We start from the raw sequence: 23,727 nt of genomic DNA on the forward strand, positions 1-23,727 counted from the left end.
ATGAGAATAGTTTGAGTGAACCCAGCCTTTTCTCCTTGGAGTGATGGAGGATGAGAGGTGACTTGATAGAGGTGTATATAGATGATGAGAGGCATTGATTGTGTGGATAGTCAGAGGCTTTTTCCCAGAGCTGAAATGGCTAACACGAGGGGGCATGGTTTTAAGGTGCTTGGAAATAGATAACGTGAGGAGGTCAGAGGTAAGTTTTTCACACAGGGAGTGGTGGGTGTGTGGAATGCACTGCCAATGACAGTGGTAGAGGCGGATTAAATTGGGTCTTTTGAATTAAGACTCTTAGATAGGTACATGGAGCCTAGAAAAATAAGACAAGAGGAGTAGATTTGACTTTCCAATCTGAAACAGGCACAATGCCATTGTTTCTGTCAGGGTTAATTGTATTGTGTCTCCATCTTCCCCTTGAGCCACTGGGTTAACCCTTTCTGTACTTGTTCCAGGAGGAGAATCACAGTGCCTTTGGATCGCATTGGAGGCTTCTACATATCCCAAAGGACAGGCTGGTTGGTGAGTCACAGGGAGACTAGCTGCTCCATTACCTGCCTGTCTGACCTAGCAATATCAGTCACTGGCTTCTCATGTACTGAGGGGGGTCACATTGTGGGAGGGGTGGTACTCAGGGAGGGTCGCACTGTGGGAGGGTCACACTGTGGGAGGGTCACACTGTGGGAGGGGTGGTACTGAGGGAGAGTCACAGTGTGGAGGGATAGTACTGAGAGAGGGTCACACTGTGGGAGGGGTGGTCACACTGTGGGAGGGGTGGTACTGATGGAGGGTCACTGTGGGAGGGGTGGTACTGATGGAGGGTCACTGTGGGAGGGGTGGTACTGAGGGAGAGTCACAGTGTGGAGGGATGGTACTGAGGGAGAGTCACTGTGGGAGGGGTGGTACTGAGGGAGGGTCACACTGTGGGGGCGGTGGTACTGAGGGAGGGTCACACTGTGGGAGGGGTGGTACTGAGGGAGGGTCCCACTGTGGGAGGGGTGGTACTGAGGGAGAGTCATACTGTGGGAGGGGTGATACTGAGGGAGGGTCACACTGTGGGAGGGGTGGTACTGAGGGAGGGTCCCCTGTGGGAGGGGTGGTACTGAGAGAGGGGTGATACTGAGGGAGGGTCACACTGTGGGAGGGGTGGTACTGAGGGAGGGTCCCACTGTGGGAGGGGTGGTACTGAGGGAGAGTCATACTGTGGGAGGAGTGATACTGAGGGAGGGTCACACTGTGGGAGGGGTGGTACTGAGGGAGGGTCCCACTGTGGGAGGGGTGGTGCTGAGGGAGGGTCCCACTGTGGGGGCGGTGGTACTGAGAGAGGGGTGATACTGAGGGAGAGTCACTGTGGGAGGGGTGGTACTGAGGGAGAGTCACACTGTGGGGGCGGTGGTACTGAGAGAGGGGTGATACTGAGGGAGGGTCACACTGTGGGAGGGGTGGTACTGAGGGAGGGTCCCACTGTGGGAGGGGTGGTACTGAGGGAGAGTCATACTGTGGGAGGGGTGATACTGAGGGAGGCTCACACTGTGGGAGGGGTGGTACTGAGGGAGGGTCCCACTGTGGGAGGGGTGGTGCTGAGGGAGGGTCACACTGTGGGAGGGGTGGTACCGAGGGAGGGTCACACTGTGGGAGGGGTGATACTGAGAGAGGGTCACACTGTGGGAGGGGTGGTACTGAGAGAGGGTCCCACTGTGGGAGGGGTGGTACTGAGGGAGGGTCACACTGGGAGGGGTGGGACTGAGGGAGGGTCACTGTGGGAGGGTCACACTGTGAAGGGGCGGTACTGAGGGAGGGTCACACTGTGGGAGGGGTGGTACTGATGGAGGGTCACTGTGGGAGGGGTGGTACTGAGGGAGGGTCACACTGTGGGGGCGGTGGTACTGAGGGAGGGGTGATACTGAGGGAGGGTCACACTGGGAGGGGTGTTACTGAGGGAGGGTCTCATTGTGGGAGGAGTGGTACTGAGGGAGGGTCACACTGTGGGAGGTGTGGTACTGAGGGAGGGTCACACTGTGGGAGGGGTGATACTGAGGGAGGGACACACTGTGGGAGGGGTGGTACTGAGGGAGGGTCCCACTGTGGGAGGGGTGGCGCTGAGGGAGGGTCACACTGTGGGAGGGGTGGTACCGAGGGAGGGTCACACTGTGGGAGGGGTGATACTGAGAGAGGGTCACACTGTGGGAGGGGTGGTACTGAGAGAGGGTCCCACTGTGGGAGGGGTGGTACTGAGGGAGGGTCACACTGGGAGGGGTGGGACTGAGGGAGGGTCGCACTGTGGGAGGGATGGTACTGTGGGAGGGTCACACTGTGAAGGGGCGGTACTGAGGGAGGGTCACACTGTGGGAGGGGTGGTACTGATGGAGGGTCACAGTGGGAGGGGTGGTACTGAGGGAGGGTCACACTGTGGGGGCGGTGGTACTGAGGGAGGGGTGATACTGAGGGAGGGTCACACTGTGGGAGGGGTGGTACTGAGGGAGGGTCACACTGGGAGGGGTGTTACTGAGGGAGGGTCTCATTGTGGGAGGAGTGGTACTGAGGGAGGGTCACACTGTGGGAGGTGTGGTACTGAGGGAGGGTCACACTGTGGGAGGGGTGATACTGAGGGCGGGACACACTGTGGGAGGGGTGGTACTGAGGGAGGGTCCCACTGTGGGAGGGGTGGTGCTCTGGGAGGGTCCCACTGTGGGAGGGATGGTGCTGAGGGATGGTCGCACTGTGGGTGGGGTGGTGCTGAGGGAGGGTCACATTGTGGGAGGGGTGGTACGGAGGGAGGGTCACACTGTGGGAGGGGTGGTTCTGAGAGAGGGTCCCACTGTGGGAGGGGTGGTACTGAGGGAGGGTCACAGTGGGAGGGGTGGTACTGAGGGAGGGTCGCACTGTGGGAGGGGCGGTACTGAGGGAGGGTCACACTGGGAGGGGTGGTACTGAGGGAGGGTCACACTGTGGGAGGGGTGGTACTGAGGGAGAGTCACACTGTGGGAGGGGTGGTACTGAGGGAGGGTCGCACTGTGGGAGGGGTGGTACTGAGGGAGGGTCACACTGTGGGAGGGGTGGTACTGGGGGAGGGTCCCACTGTGGGAGGGGCGGTACTGAGGGAGGGTCACACTGTGGGAGGGGTGGTACTGAGGGAGGGTCACACTGTGGGAGGGGTGGTACTGAGGGATGAGGTGTCTGGAGCTTGTGTTGGCATTTCTGTAGCACTAGGATTTCACAGGATGGATTTACTAGGCGAAAGCCCAACCTTCCTCCTTTCACTTTGAGCTGGGCTTGGTGGGGGGTTTACTATGCTACTGCACCACTCAGTGACTCTGAATCTCTCCCTCTCTTAATCAGGATTATCCCAAGGCAGACAGGGATTTTTATGAAGATGATTTGACTTATTCACGGATGGAAGCTACGCAGCAACTGATTGGAGATCAGTAATCCAGAGGCAGCAGGCTTGGATTCATAGTGCCCTCAGTAACACACACTTTTTAAGAGAAACGCTACTGGTGATTATTCCGTATAATGATGAAAGCTGCGATTCACTGATGTGAGCTGGAGTTGTGGGGGGTGGGGTGCGGGGAAGAGTGACGTGATGGTGAGTGGCCAGCCTCTCTCTGTATCTCAACACGAAGCTCTCCAGAAAGCCAAGTGTTAACTTAATCACACCTAACCAGTCACTGGTAATTTTTAGTCACACATATAAAGGCTGAAGCACTGGATTTATTTTCTGATTCCTGTTCAGTTTCCCACTAATAAAAAAATCATTGATTTAAAATGGGTGATTATGTGTTTGTTGCCTGAATATTATCATTCTCTGCCAGTATCAGAGTCACCCAGCCCAGACACAGGCCCTCCATCCCTAGTCGTCCATGCTGAATGCGTTGTCCAGCGGGTTCATCCCATCTGCCCTCACTTGACCCATAAACCTCTCCTATCCACGCACCACAGCTGAGGGGTCTGTCTCACTCTGCGTTTTTAATCCACCTGCAACCATTTGAAAATATTCATCGCTTTACAAATCAAAATCAAGTTTTAAAAATAGAAACTAATACCTATTGCAGACTGGAAGTGCAAAGTGGTACATAGCTCCCTTACACTGGTCCAGCACCTTCATTCCGTCGCCACAACAGGCGAGATTTCCTGGTGGCCACCCACTTTACTTCCACTTCCCATTCCTATTCCAACAAGTCAGTCCATGGCTTCCTCTACTGCCGCACTCATGTTGGAGGAGCAACACCTTATATTCCATTGGGGTAGCCTCCAACCTGATGGCATGAACATCGATTTCTCAAACTTCTGGTAATTTCTTCCTCCCTCCTTCTTCTCTCTTCTTCATTTCCCTCTTTTCACTCCCCTCTTACCCCTTCTCTTCCCTCTCATCTTCCATCTCCTTCCCTTTCTTCCACAGCCCACTGTCCTCTCCTATCAGATTCCTTCTTCTTCAGCCCTTTACCTCTTCCACCTATCACCACCCAGCTTCTTACTTCATCCCTCCTCCATTCACCCACCTTCCCCCTCACCTGGTCTCACCCATCACCTGCCTGCTTGTTCTCCTCCCCCTCCTTCCACCTTCTCAATGTGTCTTCTGCCCCCTTCCTTTCCAGTCCTAATGAAGGATCCCAGCCCAACACATCAACTGTCTGTTCCTCTCCACAGATGTTGTTCCTCCAGCATTTTTTGTGTGTTATTATGTTCACGTACTATAGTAACACAAGATAGGAGTATTGTGTGCTACAAGGGGACTACAATGGGGTTTCCATACAGAAGACAGAAGCAATGGGAAGGCTATTTGGCCCCTCACACCTGTTTGACCATTCAATAAGCTCCTATCTGTTCTTTGACCTTTCCTCATCTCTTGATTTATCAGCCTTATTTGTCACATGTACATCAAAACGTTGTAACATACGGTGAGGTGTGTCATTTGCATCAACAACCAACACGTCCGAGGGTGTGCTGGCTGCAGCCTGCAGGTGTTGCCATGCTTCCAGTGCCAACAGCTTACTAGCACTAACCCCTTTGTCTCTGGAATGTGGGAGGAAACTGGAGCACCTGGAAGAAACTCGCGAGGTCATGGGGAGAATGTAAAACTCCTTACAGACAGCCAAGGTTCAAAGTAACTTTCTTATCAAAGTACCTATTCTACCCTGAGATTCATTCACAGTAGAACAAATATACACAACCACAAATGGACAGATGCACAACCGAAGAGAGACAGTGCAATTGTAAAGCAAACACAAATAATAATAAAAACATAAATACATAGTAAATAATATTGAGAACAAAAGTTGTAGAGTCCTTGAAAATGAGTCCATGGGTTGTGGAATACAGTGGATTCCAGTTAACTGGGACACATCAGGACCAGCGCATTTTGGCCCAATTATGTGGCTGCTCCAATTAACTGAAGTTCCATGGCAATAGTTAAAAAGTATATTAATAAAAGACAAAGTTTCATTTAACTGAGTAACAAATTATGTATTTAAATGAAATACAAATGAGAACACTATCAATCCTACTATCGTAGGATAAAACTGTACATTAGTTCCTCATAGTTATCGACAGAGGAATTCATCCACTGTATGCTGCTGCATTCATTTGATTGACTGTAAATCACAGCAGACACCTAGTGCAGATAATGAACAGTCTTCAGACAATATTTTCAACAATTGCATCCTTCAAATCTTCATTTCCATTGTAACTTTGAAGATGATTGTCGATACCTTCAAATTCTTCGTGGTGCCTAACTTGTTGAGGTAGTGAAATTGCTTCATTTTCTACATAACCCTCCATATTTTTTTATCATCCATGTGCCTATCCAGGAGTTTTGTAGATGTCCCTAATGTACCTGCATCTACCACCATTCCTGGCAGTGTGTTCAATGCTCCCACCTCTCTCTGGGTAAAAAATAAACCTACCTCTATCATTCCCCCTACACTTTCAAAACACATTAAAATGATGCCCTTTCTATTAGCCATTTCCACCCTGGGGGAAAGTCTCTGGATGTCCACTCTATCAATGCCTCTTAACATCTTGTACACCTCTATCAAGGCGTCTCTCATCCTCCTTCTCTCCAGGGAGAAAAGTCCTAGCTCACTCAGTCTATGCTCATCAGACATGCTCTCTAATCCAGGCAGCATCCTGGAAAATCTCCTTTACACCCTCCCTCAAGCTTCCATATCCCTCCTATAATGAGACAACCAGAACTGAACACCATAAACTTGAACCTGAAGACACAGTAGCATAGAGGGTAGTGCGAGCCATTACAGCTGGGAGAGTCGAAGTTCAATTCTGGCACCGGCTGTATGGAGTTTGCGCGTTCTCTCGGTGAGCACCTGGGTCCCCCCACGTTCCAGAGACGTATGATTAGTCGGTTTATCGGTCATTCTGAATTGTCCTGTGATTAGGCTCGGGTTGCTGGACTCGTTGGACTGGAAAAGCCTGTTCTACACTGTTTCTCTAAACACCTCTGGAGGCAGAGTGATAAAAACGTAGAGTGTAGTAATGTTTCCTGACCATCTCAAACTCCCAGTCCAGATGCCAGCATCTCCCCTATCCGTCCCTCCCAGTATCTCGCATGTCCCAATGGGAGCAGGCCAACCATAATCTCTCTGCACAGGGCAGATTCCTCTTCCTGGAAATCCCTAACTTCAAGGTCAGACATGGACACAGACTAAGAGAGGTCAAATACAAAAGTATACACAGACATTAGCATGAGAAGATTTCAATAGGTCAGAAGTCGATTTTAGTGTCACATGCACAAGTGTACCTCCTCCAAGAGGAGCACAACCTTGCCGAGGTTTGGAGGCCTGCCTCAATGACCCGGAGAGCTATGTTGACTGCAGTCAGGTCTTTGTGCTTTTACTCTTGGTAGGGTCTCTCATGCCAAACAGGTCAAAGGGTTGAGGCCAGACTAAGAGTGGTCCACCAGTCTTCCAGGTTCGAGAGTTCAGCTCAAGGCTAACAACCCCGAGTGGTCAAAAAGATTTCTACGGAGGCAGAAATAAAGATTCCTCTTACATCCAAGTGTGACGGTATTCCTGAGTGCCCATGCAAGAGTTGCATGGCTGACAGTAGTGAAAAATGAGGAGCTACTGACATGATGAAGGAAGTCCTGACCACCAGCAGGGGTGGAGGAGCTTCATTGCTGCCCTGAACGCCAGCGGTGTAACGGGCAGTAAGTACGCACAGACATGTACGTACAGGATGTACAGGTGCAAGGAAACCCCAACCTGCAGCAGCATCACAGTTTAATGATGCCATGTGCTTTGTGCCTTCGATAGAGCATTAAACACAGAACAGTACTGTGCTGGACGGGCTGTTCCATCACGGGCATGTACAGTAGCATCAGTGAAGGGTCTAAGCATTCTTCAAGAGAGTGAATCCACAGAAGGTGTCTGATCCGGACAGTAAGCCAGGCCGAGTACTAAAGGACCAACTAACTGGCTGAGGTATTTACAGATACAGCGGATCCTGCTAACTGGGACACACCGAGACCAGTACATTTTGGCTCTGTTAAGTGGCTGCCCCAATTAGCCAAAGTTTCACAGAGATAGTTAAAAAGTTTTATTTTTTTAAAAAAACTTTAACTGAGTAACAAATTATGTACTTAAATGAAATACTGATTAGAACGCGAGCAATACTACCACAGTATTATAAACCTGAGTATTAGTTCCTAATAGTTGTCGACTGAGGATTTCATCCAGTGAATACCGCTGTGTTCTTTCGACTAACTGTAAATGAACAAAATCAGGGACTGCCTTCAGCTCTTCTTTGCAATAGGCTTATCTTCCGAAATGAAGACACCAAGGGGACATATTTTCAGACCTGAAATGATAACGAGTTTCATGTTCCTGACCCTCTGCCTCCGCTGCGGAGGGAGTTGAGTCTCGAAGGGTAATCATTGGCGCTGTAAAGCGATTGCAGTAACTGCCACGCTACCGTGCCTACTGGATGTACTCACCTGTTGCCTGATACTCTCAGTAAATCATCCCCTCTCAACAAACCGTTCATTCCCGTCAAATGCCCTCCCCATTCTACCCCTCACTCGGCCCGTTATCCCACTGATTGCGCACATGGTTTGGAATGTGGGAAGTGGGAGTTAACTCCAGACACAGACACACAGTGTCGGACGTCGGGATTGAACCCATAACTCTGGGGCTGTGGGACAACGGCTTTACCCACTCCTTACCACCCCTCCCCCCCAAGCGCCTCCTGGCTCTTCCACCATCCATCAGGGAATTCGGATGCGAATGTTGAGCGTGGAGTGAGTGTGTGTGTGTGGGGGGGGGGCGCTAATTCTGCTCCTGTGGCCTCTGGAAATTGCCCTGCCCTGCTCTGGGCCGAGACACTATGCAGAGAGCGATAGATACTGCCCAGTCACTTCTTTCCGCGAAGCACATCTTCACGGGGCGGTGCATCAGGAAGGAGCATAGTGTTGTCACCACCTTGGCCATTCTCTCCTCTCTCTTCTGAGAGAAGGCATGGGAGTTTGAAAGCCCAGGTGACCAGATTAAAGAACAGCTTCTTCCCCACAGCTGTCAGAATCCTGAAGCAGTCACCTCTTTCACATCCCCTTCCCGGCCAAGTCCGTTCCTGTCACATTGGCATTTCTTCATGTCCTACGTCAGATTGCTGCACTGTTCTGTTGCTGTGTGCTCATCGCTGTGTACTACCACCGCGCCTGCTTCTTTCTCGGAAAGCTTCACGGGGAAAAATGACCTAACGGATTTGACAATGAACTCATTTGAATCTATCATTCCCTCGAATACAGCCCAGTCCATCACAGGCAAAGCCTTCCTTGTCATTCAGCACATTTACGAGGAGAACTGCCACAAGAAAGCAACATCCATCATCAGGAACCCCCACCATCTCGGCCAGGCCCTCATCGAGCAGGAGGTACAGAGCCTTAGGTCCGTAAGGTTCCTGAACCAGTGTGGATAACTCTGGTAAACCATATATATATGTTGTAACTGGGTTACCTGTCTGGACGCGCCCCTCTGCTGACTGCTCCTGTGGCTCCTCCCACAGACCCTGAATAAAGGCGATTGGGCCACTCTCAGTCCAGGGGCAGATACTCAGCATGGTCGAGGTCACATTTTACTGCTAATAAAAGCCTTTCAGTATTTACTCTACTTCCAGACTTTTGGAGTAATTGATAGTGCATCAATAACTTCACGCCGTAAATCCGAACTAACTCTACGACTTACAAACTCACTTTCAAGGACTCTTTACAACTCTTCTCAACATTATATCATTTTGTAATTTGCCCAATTTGCCTTATTTTGCCCATGTTAGGATATGGTGACACGTATGTACTTTGAAAATAAATTTTACTTTGACCTTGAATCGGAGTGTTGGGATCCAGATTGCAATTATAATGTTTGTTTGTTTGTTTATTTATTTATTTAGACATGATACAGTGGCAGAATAGGCCTTTTCAAGTCGCGCCGCCCAGCAATACAACCTAAGTGAATTAACCTACCAACACACATCAAAGTTGCTGGCGAACGCAGCAGGCCAAGCAGCATCTATAGGATGCTGCTTGGCCTGCTGTGTTCGCCAGCAACTTTGATGTGTGTTGCTTGAATTTCCAGCATCTGCAGAATTCCTGTTGTTTGAATTAACCTACCAACCGGTTTTGCACAGAATTGAAGTTTTATTTAAAAAAAACACTAGGTAGCAATTATAGTAATATTTAGGCATTAAATATTAATTGAGGATTGCAGATACAGTATTGTTTGACTGTATTAACCAAGATCGCGTTTTCAGATGTTCCCGCTGGTTATCAGCAGGGGCGATGACAGGTGTCAATCAGAAGGATATCCCGCCCCCTACCTCCTATTGGCCCGTCTCGCCCATTTGTTTGGGCTGTACTGCGCACCGTAGGACAGGTAGGCCGCGGCACCAGGTGAGGCGGCGGTTCTGGGAGCGGAGCCAGGGCCTGGGGATAGGTTTAGCTCGCCCCGGGGATAGACCCGAACAGGCCGGAGACCCGAATCCGCGGGCGAAGCCCCGGAACCATTTCCTGAACTTTCAACTAGTAAATCTGACCTTTTAACTCATTGTCATTGATCATTGAAAGGTATTTCACTAATTAAACAACCCTAACTAATCAGTAACCCAAGGGAACCGAATTCAGTCAAATAACTAATCATTTAAACTATTGAAATGGATTATAGTAGCTGATAACTGGGGTATCTGGCCGATGAAAGTGCGACAACTAAATTATTGGGGCGGATTAATTGTTAGGGTTAATTTAAAACTAAACTAGTTAAACAACCGAGACTAGTTACTAAATGTTGGTTGTGAGGTGATGATCATTTCTGACAGCTACAAGAACAAGGCTTAAATGTGCGGCTAACCTGTACCTGAGGTAAATCATTGACTAACCAAACTATCGTAACTATTAAAATCCTGCCTCTTGGTCAGGAAGTTGCAGATCAACTCAACCGATTAACCCATTAAGTGAGGAAGTGGCAGAGAGACAGAGCTTTATTTAACTTGGCATGAAGCAATGAAAGTGTTTCTGGTTGGTGGAAAGAGTTGCCTGGTGGCCCTAGGATACAATTGACAAGTAGACTAGCTACCAGAATCTAGGAGGAGAAGACTAAATTACTGAGGACCACCTCATGAAGCTGCAAGAGTGCATTGAGCACTAGAAGACATGCCAACTTGGTGGAGGCTACCAGGAGATGACTGAGGTCAGATATCAGAGGGAAGTGGCGGATGGAGAGGCGGGACCAAATCAAGTAAAGCAAGGTAAGATGACATTGAGGTCATAGGTTAAGGGTGACAGGTGAAATACTTAGGGGAACCTGAGTGGGAACTCCTTTGGTCAGAGGGTGGTACGAGTGTGGAACGAGCTGCCAGTGGAAGTAGTGGATTGCAACCTTAAAAAGAAGTTTGGATAGGTACAGCACATGGATGGGAGGGGTATCGAGGGCTTCTCACACACAGCCGTGGGAATTGAAGCCCTGTCACTGAGCGCGACGCTACGGTGCCACCTTCTGTGCTATTGTTTCCAATTCCAGCTCTATTCTGAGAGAGAACTGTCGACGACTAAACCTCAGGGTAAACTTTAGTTACGCTCATACACAGGCTGTGGTCAATGTCAGTGTTAGATATGTGGGTTATGACCGAAGAGAAAAAAAAAGTGGCTGGAATTGCTTAGCAGTTTTGTACAAGGGAGTGTATTAGGTGTGTCAAAAATCAACTTACAAAAATTGGCGAAAATAGCAAAAAGAAAGCTACAAAAAATTATCTATCAGAAAACACAACAATAACTCCAAACTATACTTGGCCAATGTAAACTCCTGGCAGCCTCCACTGCTCTCTCAGGGTGATGAGCCCTATGTTATGAGGCACCAAGACATACCCACAAAGTTAACTTAAGACTTTACCCTGATTCTACAGTACACGTGTTTAGTCGCCTCGTATTTTCATCAGGTCATATATGTCACCATATACAACCCTTAAGATTCATTTTCTTGTGGGCATACTCAATAAGTCCATAATAGAATAATAGCCATAATAGAATGAATGAAAGACCGCGTTCAATCAATGCGTAAACAACAACAAACTCTGCAACCACAAAACAAAAGGAAAATAATAAATAAATATCAAGAACATGAGATCAAGTCCTAGAAAGTGAGTCCTTTGGTTGCGTGAACAGTTCAATGACAGGGCAAGCAAAGTTGAGTGAAGTTATCCTCTTTGGTTCAAGATCTTGATGTTTGAGGGGTAGTAACTGTTCCTGAACCTGGTGGTGTGAGTCCTGAGGCTCCTGTACATTCTACCTGATGGCAGCAGTGAGAAGAGAGCCTGGCCTGGGTGGTGGGGGTCCCTGATTATGGATGCTGCTTTCCTATGACAGTGCTCCACGGAGCTGTGCTCGGGAGTGGGGGAGGTTTTACCGTGATGGACTGGGCTGTATCCAATACTTTCTGTAGGATTTTCCATTCAAGGGCTTTGGTGTTTCCACACCAGACTGTGATGCAGTCAGTTAATGTTCTCTCCACTGCACAAATGTAGAAGTTTTTCAGAGTTTCAGGTGTAATGCTGAGTCTCTGCAAACTGCTAAGGGAGTAGAGGCACTGGTGAGTTCTCTTTGTAATTGCACGTGTGCTGGGCCCAGGACAGTTGCTGACTTGAATGGGCTCTTGTTCACTGAGTATGAACTTTCGATCTCCCAATCACCTTGTTGTGAGCCTTGCACATAATTTATCTGACTACACTGTACTTTGTAACTGCAACACTATAGTTCTGTATTCTGATTTTCTTTTTGCTGTTACATCAGTGGTGGGCAAACGATTGGAGAGGATTCCTACAGACACGATTTATGAGCATTTGGGCAAAGTTCAAAGTAAATTTTATTATCAAAGTCACCATGTACAAAATATTCATTTTCCTGCAAACATACTCAGCAAACTATAGCAACTCAGTGACTATAACAAGATCTACCAGAAGACAACAAACTGTGCAAATGCAAATATAAATAATTAGCAATAAATAACGAGAGCATGAGATAATGAGATAAAGTCGTTAAGGTGCGATCATTGGTTGTGGGGGCATCCCAACAGATGAATGCAGTTATACTCTTTTGTTCAAGACCCTAATGGTGGAGGGATAGTAACTGTTCTTGAACCTGAGGCCCTTGTACCTTCTACCTGATGGCAGCAACGAGAAGAGAGCCTGTCCTGGGTGGTGGGGATCTCTGTTGGTGGATACTGCTTTCCTATGACAGCGTTTCATGTAGATGTGCTCAGTGGTTGGGAGGGTTTTCCCTTTGGTGTTTCCATACCAGGCCAAGCATAGTCTGATTATGGATAGTCAGCAAGGCTTTGTGATGGGCAAGCCGTGCCTCCATGAGCCTGATGAATTCTTTGAGGATGTGACAAAGCACGTTGATGATGACAGAGCAGAGTCAGAATCAGGTTTAATATCTCTGGCATATGTTGTGAAATGTGTTGTTATGCAGCAGCAGTACAATGCAATACATAATAAAAAAACTAATTTACAATAATATATTTTTTAACTTAAGGCATCCGTTAGCCTTGCGAGACCATGGATCTGCGCCTGGAAAGTCTTCACTCTCCAGGGCGCAGGCCTGGGCAAGGTTGTATGGAAGACCAGCTGTTGCCCACGCTGCAAGTCTGCCCTCTCCACGTCACCAATGTTGTCCAAGGGAAGGGCATTAGGACCCATACAGCTTGGGACCAGTGTCGTCGCAGAGCAATGTGTGATTAAGTGTCTTGCTCAAGGACACAATACTCTACCTCGGCTGGGGCTCGAACTCACGACCTTCAGGTAGCTAGTCCAATGCCTTAACCACTTAGCCACATACCCACACACAATAATATATATAAAATAAGTATCTATAATGTGGGCACGTGGCCAAGTGGTTAAGGCATTCAACTAGCGACCTGAAGGTCGTGAGATCAAGCCCCAGCCAAGGCAGCATGTTGTGTCCTTGAGCAAGACACTTAACCACACAGCGCTCTGCGACGACACTGGTGCCAAGCTGTATCGGCCCTTGCCCTTCCCTTGGACATCATCGGTGTCGTGGAGAAGGGAGACTTGCAGCATGGGCAACTGCTGGTCTTCCATACAACCTTTCCCAGGCCTGCGCCCTGGAGAGTGAAGACTTTCTTGTGAGATGCAAGACTAACGGATGCCTTTAATATAAAATAAGTTAAATTAGATAAGTACTGCAAAATGGGAAAAGAAGTAGTGAGGCAAACACGAGGAAATCTGCAGATGCTGGAAATCGAAGCAACACACACAAAATGCTGGTGAACGCAGCAGGCCAGGCAGCATCTATGGGAAGAACTACAGACGACGTTTCAGGAACAGTCTCGGCCCGAAACGTCGACTGTACTTCTTCCTGTAGATGCTGCCTGGCCTGCTGCGTTCCACCAGCAAAGAAGTAGTGAGGTAGTGTTCATAGGTTCAATGTCCATTCACAAATCTGCTGGTGGGGGGAAGAAGCTGCTGCTGAATCATTGAGTGTTTGTCTTCAGGTTCTGGTATCTCCTCCCATATGGTTGCAAGGCATCACCTGGGTGATGGGGGTCGTTAATGATGGACGCTGCCTTTTTGAGGTATTGCTCCTTGAAGATGTCCTGGATGTTATGGAGGCCAGTGCCCATGATTGTGACGACTGAGTTCACAACTTTCTGCAGCTTATTTCGATTCTGTGCAGAGGCCAAACCCACCTCCCCCACCCCCCCCCCCCAATACCAGACAGCGATGCAGCAGTGGAAGTGATGTATATGGATCTTAGTATAGCATTTGACAAGATTCCCCGTGGTGGGCTCATTCTGAAAGTCAGAAGGCATAGGATCCAGGGAAACTTGGCTGCATGGATTCAGAATTGTCTTGCCCACACTTAAAGACAGAGGTTGTAGATGGAGAGTATTCTGCCTGGAGGTCAGTGACCAGAGGCATTCCGCAGGGATTTGTTCTGGGACTCCTGCTCTTTGTGATTTTATGACTTGGATGAGGAACTGGAAGGGTTAGTTAGTAAGTTTGCAGATGACACGAAGGTTGGTGGAGTTGTGGATAGTGTAGAAGGTTGTCATAGGTTACAATGGGACATTGCTAGGATACAGAACAGGGCTGAGAAGTGGCAGATGGAGCTTAATCCAGAAAAGTGTGAAGTGATTCACTTTGGAAGGTCAAACTGACAGCAGAGCACAGGGTTAACGGCAGAATTCTCAGTAGTGTGGAGGAACAGAGGGAGCTTGGGATTCAAGTCCATAGACCTCTCAAAGTTGCTGTGCCAGTTGATAGGGTGGTTAAGAAGTATGTGGCCTTCATTAGTTGAGTTTAAGAGCCATGAGGTAATATTGCAGCTCTATAAAACCCCGGTTAGACTATGCTTGGAATATTGTATTCGATTCTGGTCGCCTCTTAATAAGAATCATTGGAGAGGATGCAGAGGAAATGTACCAGTATTCTGTCTAGATTAGAGAGCATGTTTTATGAGGATAGGTTGAGAAAGCTAGGGCTTTTTTCTTTGGAGTACAGGAGGATGAGAAGCGACTTAAGATGATAAAATAGGTCGAGTGGACAGCCAGAGACTCTTAACCAGGGTGCAAATGGCTAATACGAGGGGGCATCATTTTAAGGTGATTGGAGGAAAGTATTTGGGGGGGGGGATGTTAGTGGTAGGAGTGGTAGGTTGTTTATGCGGAGAGTGGCAGGTGCCTAGAACACACTGCTGGAGGTGGTTGTAGAGGCAGATACATTAGGGACATTTAGATATGCACATGGACAAACGAAAAATGTAGGATTTTATTGGAAAGAAGGGTTCGATGGATCTGGAGTATCTTAAAACAGCAGAACAACATTGTGGAGCAAAGGGCCTGTACTGTGCTGTAATATGGTCTATCTGACTCGATGGCACATGAACAAAAGCTATTCACAGTATCTCAGTACGTGTTCTATCAAGTTATGGCTGTCCCAGTAGTGGATAATACTGGGCTGTGAAGCCAGAATTGAGGGAAAGCCGAGACCTCGGAGGGTTGGAGGAGGTCACAGAGGAAGAGCGGGAAAGAGCTGGAGAGAATCTATGATAAAATATCTCTCACTCATTACAAGGACGGATGCCATCCAGAACTGTATTTGGATATCAGGTACTCACTCTCTATGAGTTAGCAGAATAGCGGGTTGTGTGGTGATCCGGGGAGAGAGCATGTGTATTGACTGAGAGATGTTGCCTGGGGCTGGAATGGTTGTTTCCAGTGCAACCCTTCTTAGAGATATTTCCTGACTCTCTCTCTCTCAGTCTCTCTCTCTCACACTCTCTCTCCCCCATATCTTCTCTGCAGTTTGTCAGAAGTTCCAGATTCTGGAAGACCAGACGGTTGCGCACGTTTTACAGGAGCAGGAAGGTGAGTATTGTGAGTGTGTGTGTGTTTCTGCGCGCATGCACCCATGTGTTCTCGCATTCTCATGAGGCTGCACATATAATGCTGAGGTCAGAGGTTTGGGAGGTACTGTCAAAGTTGAGTGAGGCTAGAACTCAAGGTCATAGGTTAAGGATGAAAGTTGAAGTATTTGTGGGGAATCTGAAGGGGAGCTTCTTCACTCACAGCGTGGTGTGAATGTGGCATGAAGTGGTGGATGAAGGTTTGTTTGTGAGATTGAAGAGAAGTTTGCGTAGGTAACTGTGTGGGGAGGGTGTGGAGGGATATGGTCTGGGTGCAGGTCGTTGGGACTAGGCGGAGTAACAGCTCAGCACAGGCTAGGTGGGACGAAGGGCTTTTTCCTGTTCTGTGTTGTTCAATGACTCTAAACTGTAGTGATTAGTGTTGTGCCAATTGATTCAAGGACTGATTGGTGTAAGGAAAATAGCTGTTCTTGAACCTGGTGGTGTAGAACTTCAGGCTTTGGCACTTCCTGCCTGATGGTAGCTGTGAGAAGATGGCACAACTGCATGGTGGGAATCTTTAGATATTGCTTTCTTGATGCAACACCTCCTGCAGATACCACCGTTGGTGGGGAGGGTTGTGCCCGTGATGGTATTGTTAGTTAGTTACTGCCTGTAATGCTGCTGTGGTTTAGAGCAGCCATGAAGGTCCTCCATCTCTATCTGTCCTTGGCCATCTTCTCTATTGTGCCCCAGGTGTGGTTCAGGGTCCTCATTTCTGCCTCTGTGTTAGGGTGCCAATTTGTCTTTCATCTCCCATGTTTCCTTTGCCCTTCAGGGGTCCAATGAAGTGCTGTCTTGTTGATAGAGTGGGCCTCTCTTTTCATTATGTGCCCAATCCATCTCCAAGGTTTCCTCATGATGATTGTGGCCATGTCCTCTTGGTGACACAGAAATAGTAGGGAATGGTTGGAGATCTTTATTGTTCCAGAGGCTCATGGTGTGGAACGACAACAGCTTGGCAAGGTGGCTCTCTGTCATGTGCCAGCATTCTGACCCGTAGAAGAGTGTGGACAGAACACAGCTCTGCTACAGCTTCACCTTGGTGTGGACACCGTACTTGGTTGATCCTCATAGTTGCTCATTGATCTGAAGATGTTTCTAGTTGTGATGTTATTGGGCTGAATCCATAAGACCATGAGACAATAAGCTATAGGAGCAGAATTAGGTCATTTGGCCCATCAAGTCTGCTTCACCATTGCATCATGGCTGATCCAATTTTCCTCTCAGCCCCAATCTCCTGCCTTCTCTCCATATCCCTGCATGCCCTGACCGATCGAGAATCTATCAACCTCTTCCTTAAATATACATAAAGACTTGGACTCCACGGCTGCCTGTATGCAAGGATATCACGGATTCACCACTCTCTGGCTAATGAAATTCCACCTCATTTCTGTTCTAAAAGGACTCCACTCTATTCTGAGGCTGTGTCCAATCAATTCTGGCCATCTTCTCTCTCATGTCTCTGTAATGCCCTTTACTCCACTGTGACACTGATAACATCTGACTTTAGCTGCTTCTTCTCAAATTTCAGAGTAAATTGCTCTCATCAATTCTGGTTCATTGCACAATGCCCAATGCAGAATAGGTGAACCCCTAGTGAACACAGCCACGAGCTGCTCTAAAAAGCCATCTCGTAGGCACTCTAGAAATTTCACCTCCAGGAATCCAGCATCAATCTGATTTCCTCAATCTACCTGTATATCAAAGTTCTCCGTGACTATTGTAACATTGCCTGTTTGACATGCATTTTCTATGCCCTGTTGTAATTTGTAGGCCATATCCTTACTATTGTTTGGGGGTCTGTATAAAACTCCCATCAGGGTCTTTTTACCCTTGCAGTTGCTTAGTTTTATCCACAAAGATTCAACACCTTCCTAATGATTTGATTTCAGTTTTTTTGCCAACAGAGCAATGCCAAACCCTTCTGCCTTCCTGCCTCTCCTTCTGATACATTGTGTACCCTTGGACATCGAGCTCCCAGTTCTGTTCTTCTTTCAGTCATGACTCAATGATGCCTACAACATCATACCCGCCAATCTGCAACTGTGCTGCAAGTTCATCTACCTTATTCCGTATACATCAGTATATGGAATAAGGTAGATGAATATATTTGAAGGCGCATTCAAATATAACACCTCCAGTTCTGTATTCACCCTTTTCAGTTTTGTCAGTCTTTTACATTGCAGCTCATGTTGTTGACTGCAATTGAGTCCAAAGCTCCTGCAGCTTCTTGTGTTCCTGCACATTCAAATTGATGGGAGGCGTATGGAGGGCTATGGTCCAGGTTCAGGTCGATGGGACTAAGCAAAATAACAGTTTGGTGTGGTCTAGATGGGCCAAAGGGCCTGTTTCTATACTGTAGTGCTCTATAAGCACACGTTTGTGCCTTAGACTGTGAAAGCTAGAGATTGAATGTACAGGGAATTCCACTTAATTGGGCCTTTGGTTAAAAGGAGCAGCTGCTTATTTGGGACAACTCTTAAACATCAAAAGCTAATGGAGAAAATAGCTGGGCTTCCCTTAGTTTATTTGTGACACAACGTTGCTTAATTGGGACAGGAGACTTGCTGACAGTTACTAACTAGCGTCAGTCACATCCACATGCATGGCTGTTTGACACTACACTGAGCTTAGAGCAAGCAGTCTTAAAATAACGTCATTTGTGCATTTTGTTTTCAGAAAGCAGTGATTTTTGTTGCTGATCGTTGGTGAGTAATAAGCAGTAAGACAATTTAGAGCTGTTTTGCTCACTGTGGCTTCAAGCATTCAGGCTTGGAGATGCCAGACATAGCCAGGAGTGAAAATGAAAGAATTTCACTATTTCAAGTTAGGAGCTATGAAGAATTTGAAGGAGTTGACAATCATCTTTGAATGTTACAATGAAAATGAAGATTTGGAGGATGCAGTAGTTGAATGCATTGTATGAAGGCAGTCCGTTATCTGCACTAGGTGTCTGTGCTGACTTTGTTCATCTACAATCAATCAAAATAACATGGCAGCATACACTGGATAAATTCCTCCGTCGATAACTATTAGGAATTCATATAATTTTATAGTATGGTAGTAGTATTGGTAGTGTTCTAATTGTTTTTCATTTAAATACATGATTTGTTACTCAGTTAAAGTTTTTTTAAAAAATAAAACTTTTTAACTATCTCTGTGAAACTTTGGCTAATTGGGGCAGCCACTTAACAGAGCCAAAATGTACTGGTCTCGGTGTGTCCCAGTTAGCAGGATCCGCTGTATCTGTAAATACCTCAGCCAGTTAGTTGGTCCTTTAGTACTCGGCCTGGCTTACTGTCCGGATCAGACACCTTCTGTGGATTCACTCTCTTGAAGAATGCTTAGACCCTTCACTGATGCTACTGTACATGCCCGTGATGGAACAGCCCGTCCAGCACAGTACTGTTCTGTGTTTAATGCTCTATCGAAGGCACAAAGCACATGGCATCATTAAACTGTGATGCTGCTGCAGGTTGGGGTTTCCTTGCACCTGTACATCCTGTACGTACATGTCTGTGCGTACTTACTGCCCGTTACACCGCTGGCGTTCAGGGCAGCAATGAAGCTCCTCCACCCCTGCTGGTGGTCAGGACTTCCTTCATCATGTCAGTAGCTCCTCATTTTTCACTACTGTCAGCCATGCAACTCTTGCATGGGCACTCAGGAATACCGTCACACTTGGATGTAAGAGGAATCTTTATTTCTGCCTCCGTAGAAATCTTTTTGACCACTCGGGGTTGTTAGCCTTGAGCTGAACTCTCGAACCTGGAAGACTGGTGGACCACTCTTAGTCTGGCCTCAACCCTTTGACCTGTTTGGCATGAGAGACCCTACCAAGAGTAAAAGCACAAAGACCTGACTGCAGTCAACATAGCTCTCCGGGTCATTGAGGCAGGCCTCCAAACCTCGGCAAGGTTGTGCTCCTCTTGGAGGAGGTACACTTGTGCATGTGACACTAAAATCGACTTCTGACCTATTGAAATCTTCTCATGCTAATGTCTGTGTATACTTTTGTATTTGACCTCTCTTAGTCTGTGTCCATGTCTGACCTTGAAATTAGGGATTTCCAGGAAGAGGAATCTGCCCTGTGCAGAGAGATTATGGTTGGCCTGCTCCCATTGGGACATGCGAGATACTGGGAGGGACGGATAGGGGAGATGCTGGCATCTGGACTGGGAGTTTGAGATGGTCAGGAAACATTACTACACTCTACGTTTTTATCACTCTGCCTCCAGAGGTGTTTAGAGAAACAGTGTAGAACAGGCTTTTCCAGTCCAACGAGTCCAGCAACCCGAGCCTAATCACAGGACAATTCAGAATGACCGATAAACCGACTAATCATACGTCTCTGGAACGTGGGGGGACCCAGGTGCTCACCGAGAGAACGTGCAAACTCCATACAGCCGGTGCCAGAATTGAACTCCGACTCTCCCAGCTGTAATGGCTCGCACTACCCTCTATGCTACCGTGTCTTCAGGTTCAAGTTTATGGTGTTTAGTTCTGGTTGTCTCATTATAGGAGGGATGTGGAAGCTTGAGGGAGGGTGTAAAGGAGATTTTCCAGGATGCTGCCTGGATTAGAGAGCATGTCTGATGAGCATAGACTGAGCGAGCTCTGGAGAGGAGGATGACAGGTGGTTTGAAAGAGGTGTACAAGATGATAAGAGGCATAGATCAAGTGGATATTTACAGACTTTTTCCCAGGGCAGAAATGGCTAATACATCATCATCATCCTTATGTGTGGAATGAGGTGGGTGATCATGGTCTATGACCACGATTGTTCTTTCCGTTGCCGCCTTCTGGCAGTGTCTTTACAAGACAGGTGAACCCAGCCATTATTGATACTCTTCAGAGACTGTCTCCCTGGTGTCAGTGGTCGCATAACCAGGACTTGTGATCTGCATCGGCTGCTCGTACCACCATCCATCTCCTACTCCCATGGCTTCACCTGACCCTGATCAGGGGTAAATCAGGTGCTACATTTTGCCTAGTGGTGACCTGCAGGCTAGTGGAGGAAAGGAGTGCCTTACACCTCCTTTAGTAGTGACGTATCTCCACCCTGCCACTTAAGGGTAATACAAGAGGATACCTTTTAAGGTGTTTGGAGGTAAATAGAGGGGGATTGTCAGAGGTAAGTTTTTTTTACACAGAGTGGTGGGAGCATAGAATGCCCTTCCAGGGCTGGGGGAGGCAAATATGTTAGGGACATTTAAGAAACTCTTAGGTAGGCATATGGGTGTTAGAAAAATGGGGGTCTATGTAGAAAGGTTTGGTCCTGGAGTAGGTTAGAATGTCGGCACAAGCCTGTGCTGTGTCATGTTCTGTATTTATTATCACAAGCACACATACCCATGGTACGAGGTGGTTGTCCATCGTGTCCGACGATGACGGAACCTGCCATTGCGCTGCGGCAGTTCCACTCTCTCAACCTTGGAAGTCTGGATCCAGTGGTACGAAGAAGCGTCATAAACTGGGGTCTTCCTTGGTTGCAGGGCATCTTCTGTGCCTTGTCATGCCCTTCGCTCTCCATGGGACGCTGCAGAACCACCTTCCTGGCTGTTGGATCTCACCGCAGATCTCATCCGCCCAGTCCGCTGGAGCTGGCGCTGAGTGCTGGGACAGGCATGTCCCTATCTCAGCGGGGTACGAGGGTGTTGGCTACCCTCACCTGATCGAGGCTGCCACATGCAGTCAGCAACTTGGAGCCACAGGTGAGAGCTGAGTGTTCATTAGAGACCAAAGGTGAGTGAGCTGCCCCAGATTGGACATGACAAGCCCCTTCACCAAAGGTGCTACCCCTCCCTGGACATCCCATACAACCTGCCACCCCTCCACATGGTATATTTGCCATGAAAATGTAGAACTTTCAATATTTGAGGTGCTCCTCTCCCCATTCTTCTAAACTCAGAGTACAGACTCGTATGTTCCTCGTATTAACCCTTTCATTCCCAGGATCATTCTTGTGAACCACCTCTGAACCCTCTCCAATGCCAGCACATCCTCTCTTACAGAAGGTGCCCAAAACTGCTCGCAATACTCCAAGTGCGGTCTCACCAGTGCCTTATAAAGTCTGAACACTACCTTCTTGGTTTTATGTTGTAGTCCTGTAGAATATAAATGCAAGGATGTAATGCTGAGGCTTGATAAATCCATGTTCATTTAATCAGCTCCTGTGCTTATTGTTGCAGTTGAGGAGCACCTTGCAGCCAACAGGCTGAAGGCCCAGCAAGTGCGGGTGAACCTTACGGTGGCGAGGCGGCTGCAGGAGGAGGAAGATGAGCAGAGCCAGAGGCTCGACCGGAAACTCTGCCGACAAAGGTGAGATCCAGCCTTCGTCCTGCAGCTAACATATTTAAAAATTTGCCCATTGTTCTTATCTGATCCAGCAGCAACTATCCGCAAACAAAGCAGGCACTACATATGTGTTAGAGGTTACAAGGAATTACTGTTTTACAGTTATCATCATCATCATTATGTACCACATACTATGTCGTATGATGCAGGTCTCCATGACTGTGATTGTGTCTGGTGAATTTTTACTGAGGTAGCCGGCTATTGCATTTTTCTGGGCATTGTCTTTGTAAGACAGGTGATCAGAATCAGATTTAATATCACTAGTGTATGTCATGAATTTGTTGTCTTTGTGGCAGCAGTACATCGCAATACATAATAGAAAAAAATTATGAATTACAGTAAATTACATATATTGTGTACATGAAATATTTAAATAAGTAGTTCAGAAATAGAAATTAAAAAGTAGCGTGGTTGTGTTCATGGGTTTAATGTCCATTCAGAAATCTGATGGCAGAGGGGAAGAAGCTGTTCTTGAATCATTGAGTGCGTGTCTTCAGGCTGCTGTGCCTCCTTCCTGATGGTAACAACGAAAAGAGGGCATGTCCTGGATGATGGGAGTCCTTAATGATTGACGCCGCCTTTTTGAGACACTGCTCCTTGAAGATGTCCTGGTTACTATGGAGGCTAGTGCCCATGATGGAACTGACTAAGTTTATGACTCTCTGCAGCTTATTTTGATCCTGCGCAGTAGCCCCCACCCCGCCACCGATACCAGACAAATGACACAGCCAGCTAGAATGCTCTCCACTGTACACCTGTAGAAATTTGAGAGTGTTTTAGGTAACAAACCAAATCTCAAACTCCTAATGAAACATAGCCGCTGTCTTGCCTTCTTTGTTGCTGCATCGATAGGTTGGGTCCAGGTAAGATCCTCAGAGAAACTGACACCCAGGGACTTGAAATTGCTCACTGTTTCCACTTCTGATCCCTCTGAGGACTGGTGTGTACTCTCTGATCTTACCTTTTCTGAAGTCCACAATCAGCTTTTTGGTCTTACTGATGTTGAGTGCAAGATTGTTGCTGCAATACCACTCAACTAGCTGATCTATCTCACTCACGTACAACTTCTTGTCACCATCAGAAATTCTACCAACAATAGTGAATCGTCAGCAAATTTATAGGTGGCATTTAAGTTGTGCATAGCCACACAGTCATAGGTATAGAGAGAGGAGAGCAGTGGGCTAAGCACACACCCCTGAGGTGTGTCAGTGTTGATTGTCAGCGAGGTGGAGATGTTATTTCCGATCTGCACAGGTTATGGTCTTCTGGTTAGGAAGCGAGGATCCATTTGCAGAGGGAGCTACAGAGGCCCAAGTTCTGGATCTTTTCGATCAGACCTATAGGAATGAATATGTTAAACACTGAGCTATAGTCAGCATCCCAGCCATTGTCAATCCATCAGAGACTGTCTGCCTGTCATCAGTGGTCACATAACCAGGACCTGTGAT

The 23,727-nt window shown here is 47.5% G+C and overlaps 1 protein-coding gene across 6 annotated transcripts in view; it reads left to right on the top strand.

The window, feature by feature from the left end:
• The first annotated feature begins 9,890 nt into the window (after window positions 1-9,890).
• LOC134346899 (uncharacterized) overlaps window positions 9,891-23,727 on the top strand; it is a 44,898-nt gene continuing 31,061 nt past the window's right edge. For 4 of the 6 annotated variants that reach the window (XM_063048724.1, XM_063048726.1, XM_063048725.1 and 1 more), the window contains exons 1-3: window positions 9,891-10,746; window positions 15,819-15,881; window positions 22,114-22,243. In XM_063048724.1, the coding sequence (XP_062904794.1) occupies window positions 10,680-10,746; window positions 15,819-15,881; window positions 22,114-22,243 (260 nt within the window). In that variant the 5' untranslated portion in view covers window positions 9,891-10,679. Of the gene's footprint in view, window positions 10,747-15,818; window positions 15,882-22,092; window positions 22,244-23,727 lie in introns of all 6 variants that reach the window. The other 2 variants (XM_063048727.1, XM_063048728.1) reach the window with 2 other exon arrangements.

Source organism: Mobula hypostoma, chromosome 5 (assembly GCF_963921235.1).
Source record: "Mobula hypostoma chromosome 5, sMobHyp1.1, whole genome shotgun sequence".
Taxonomy (NCBI): Eukaryota; Metazoa; Chordata; class Chondrichthyes; order Myliobatiformes; family Myliobatidae; genus Mobula; species Mobula hypostoma.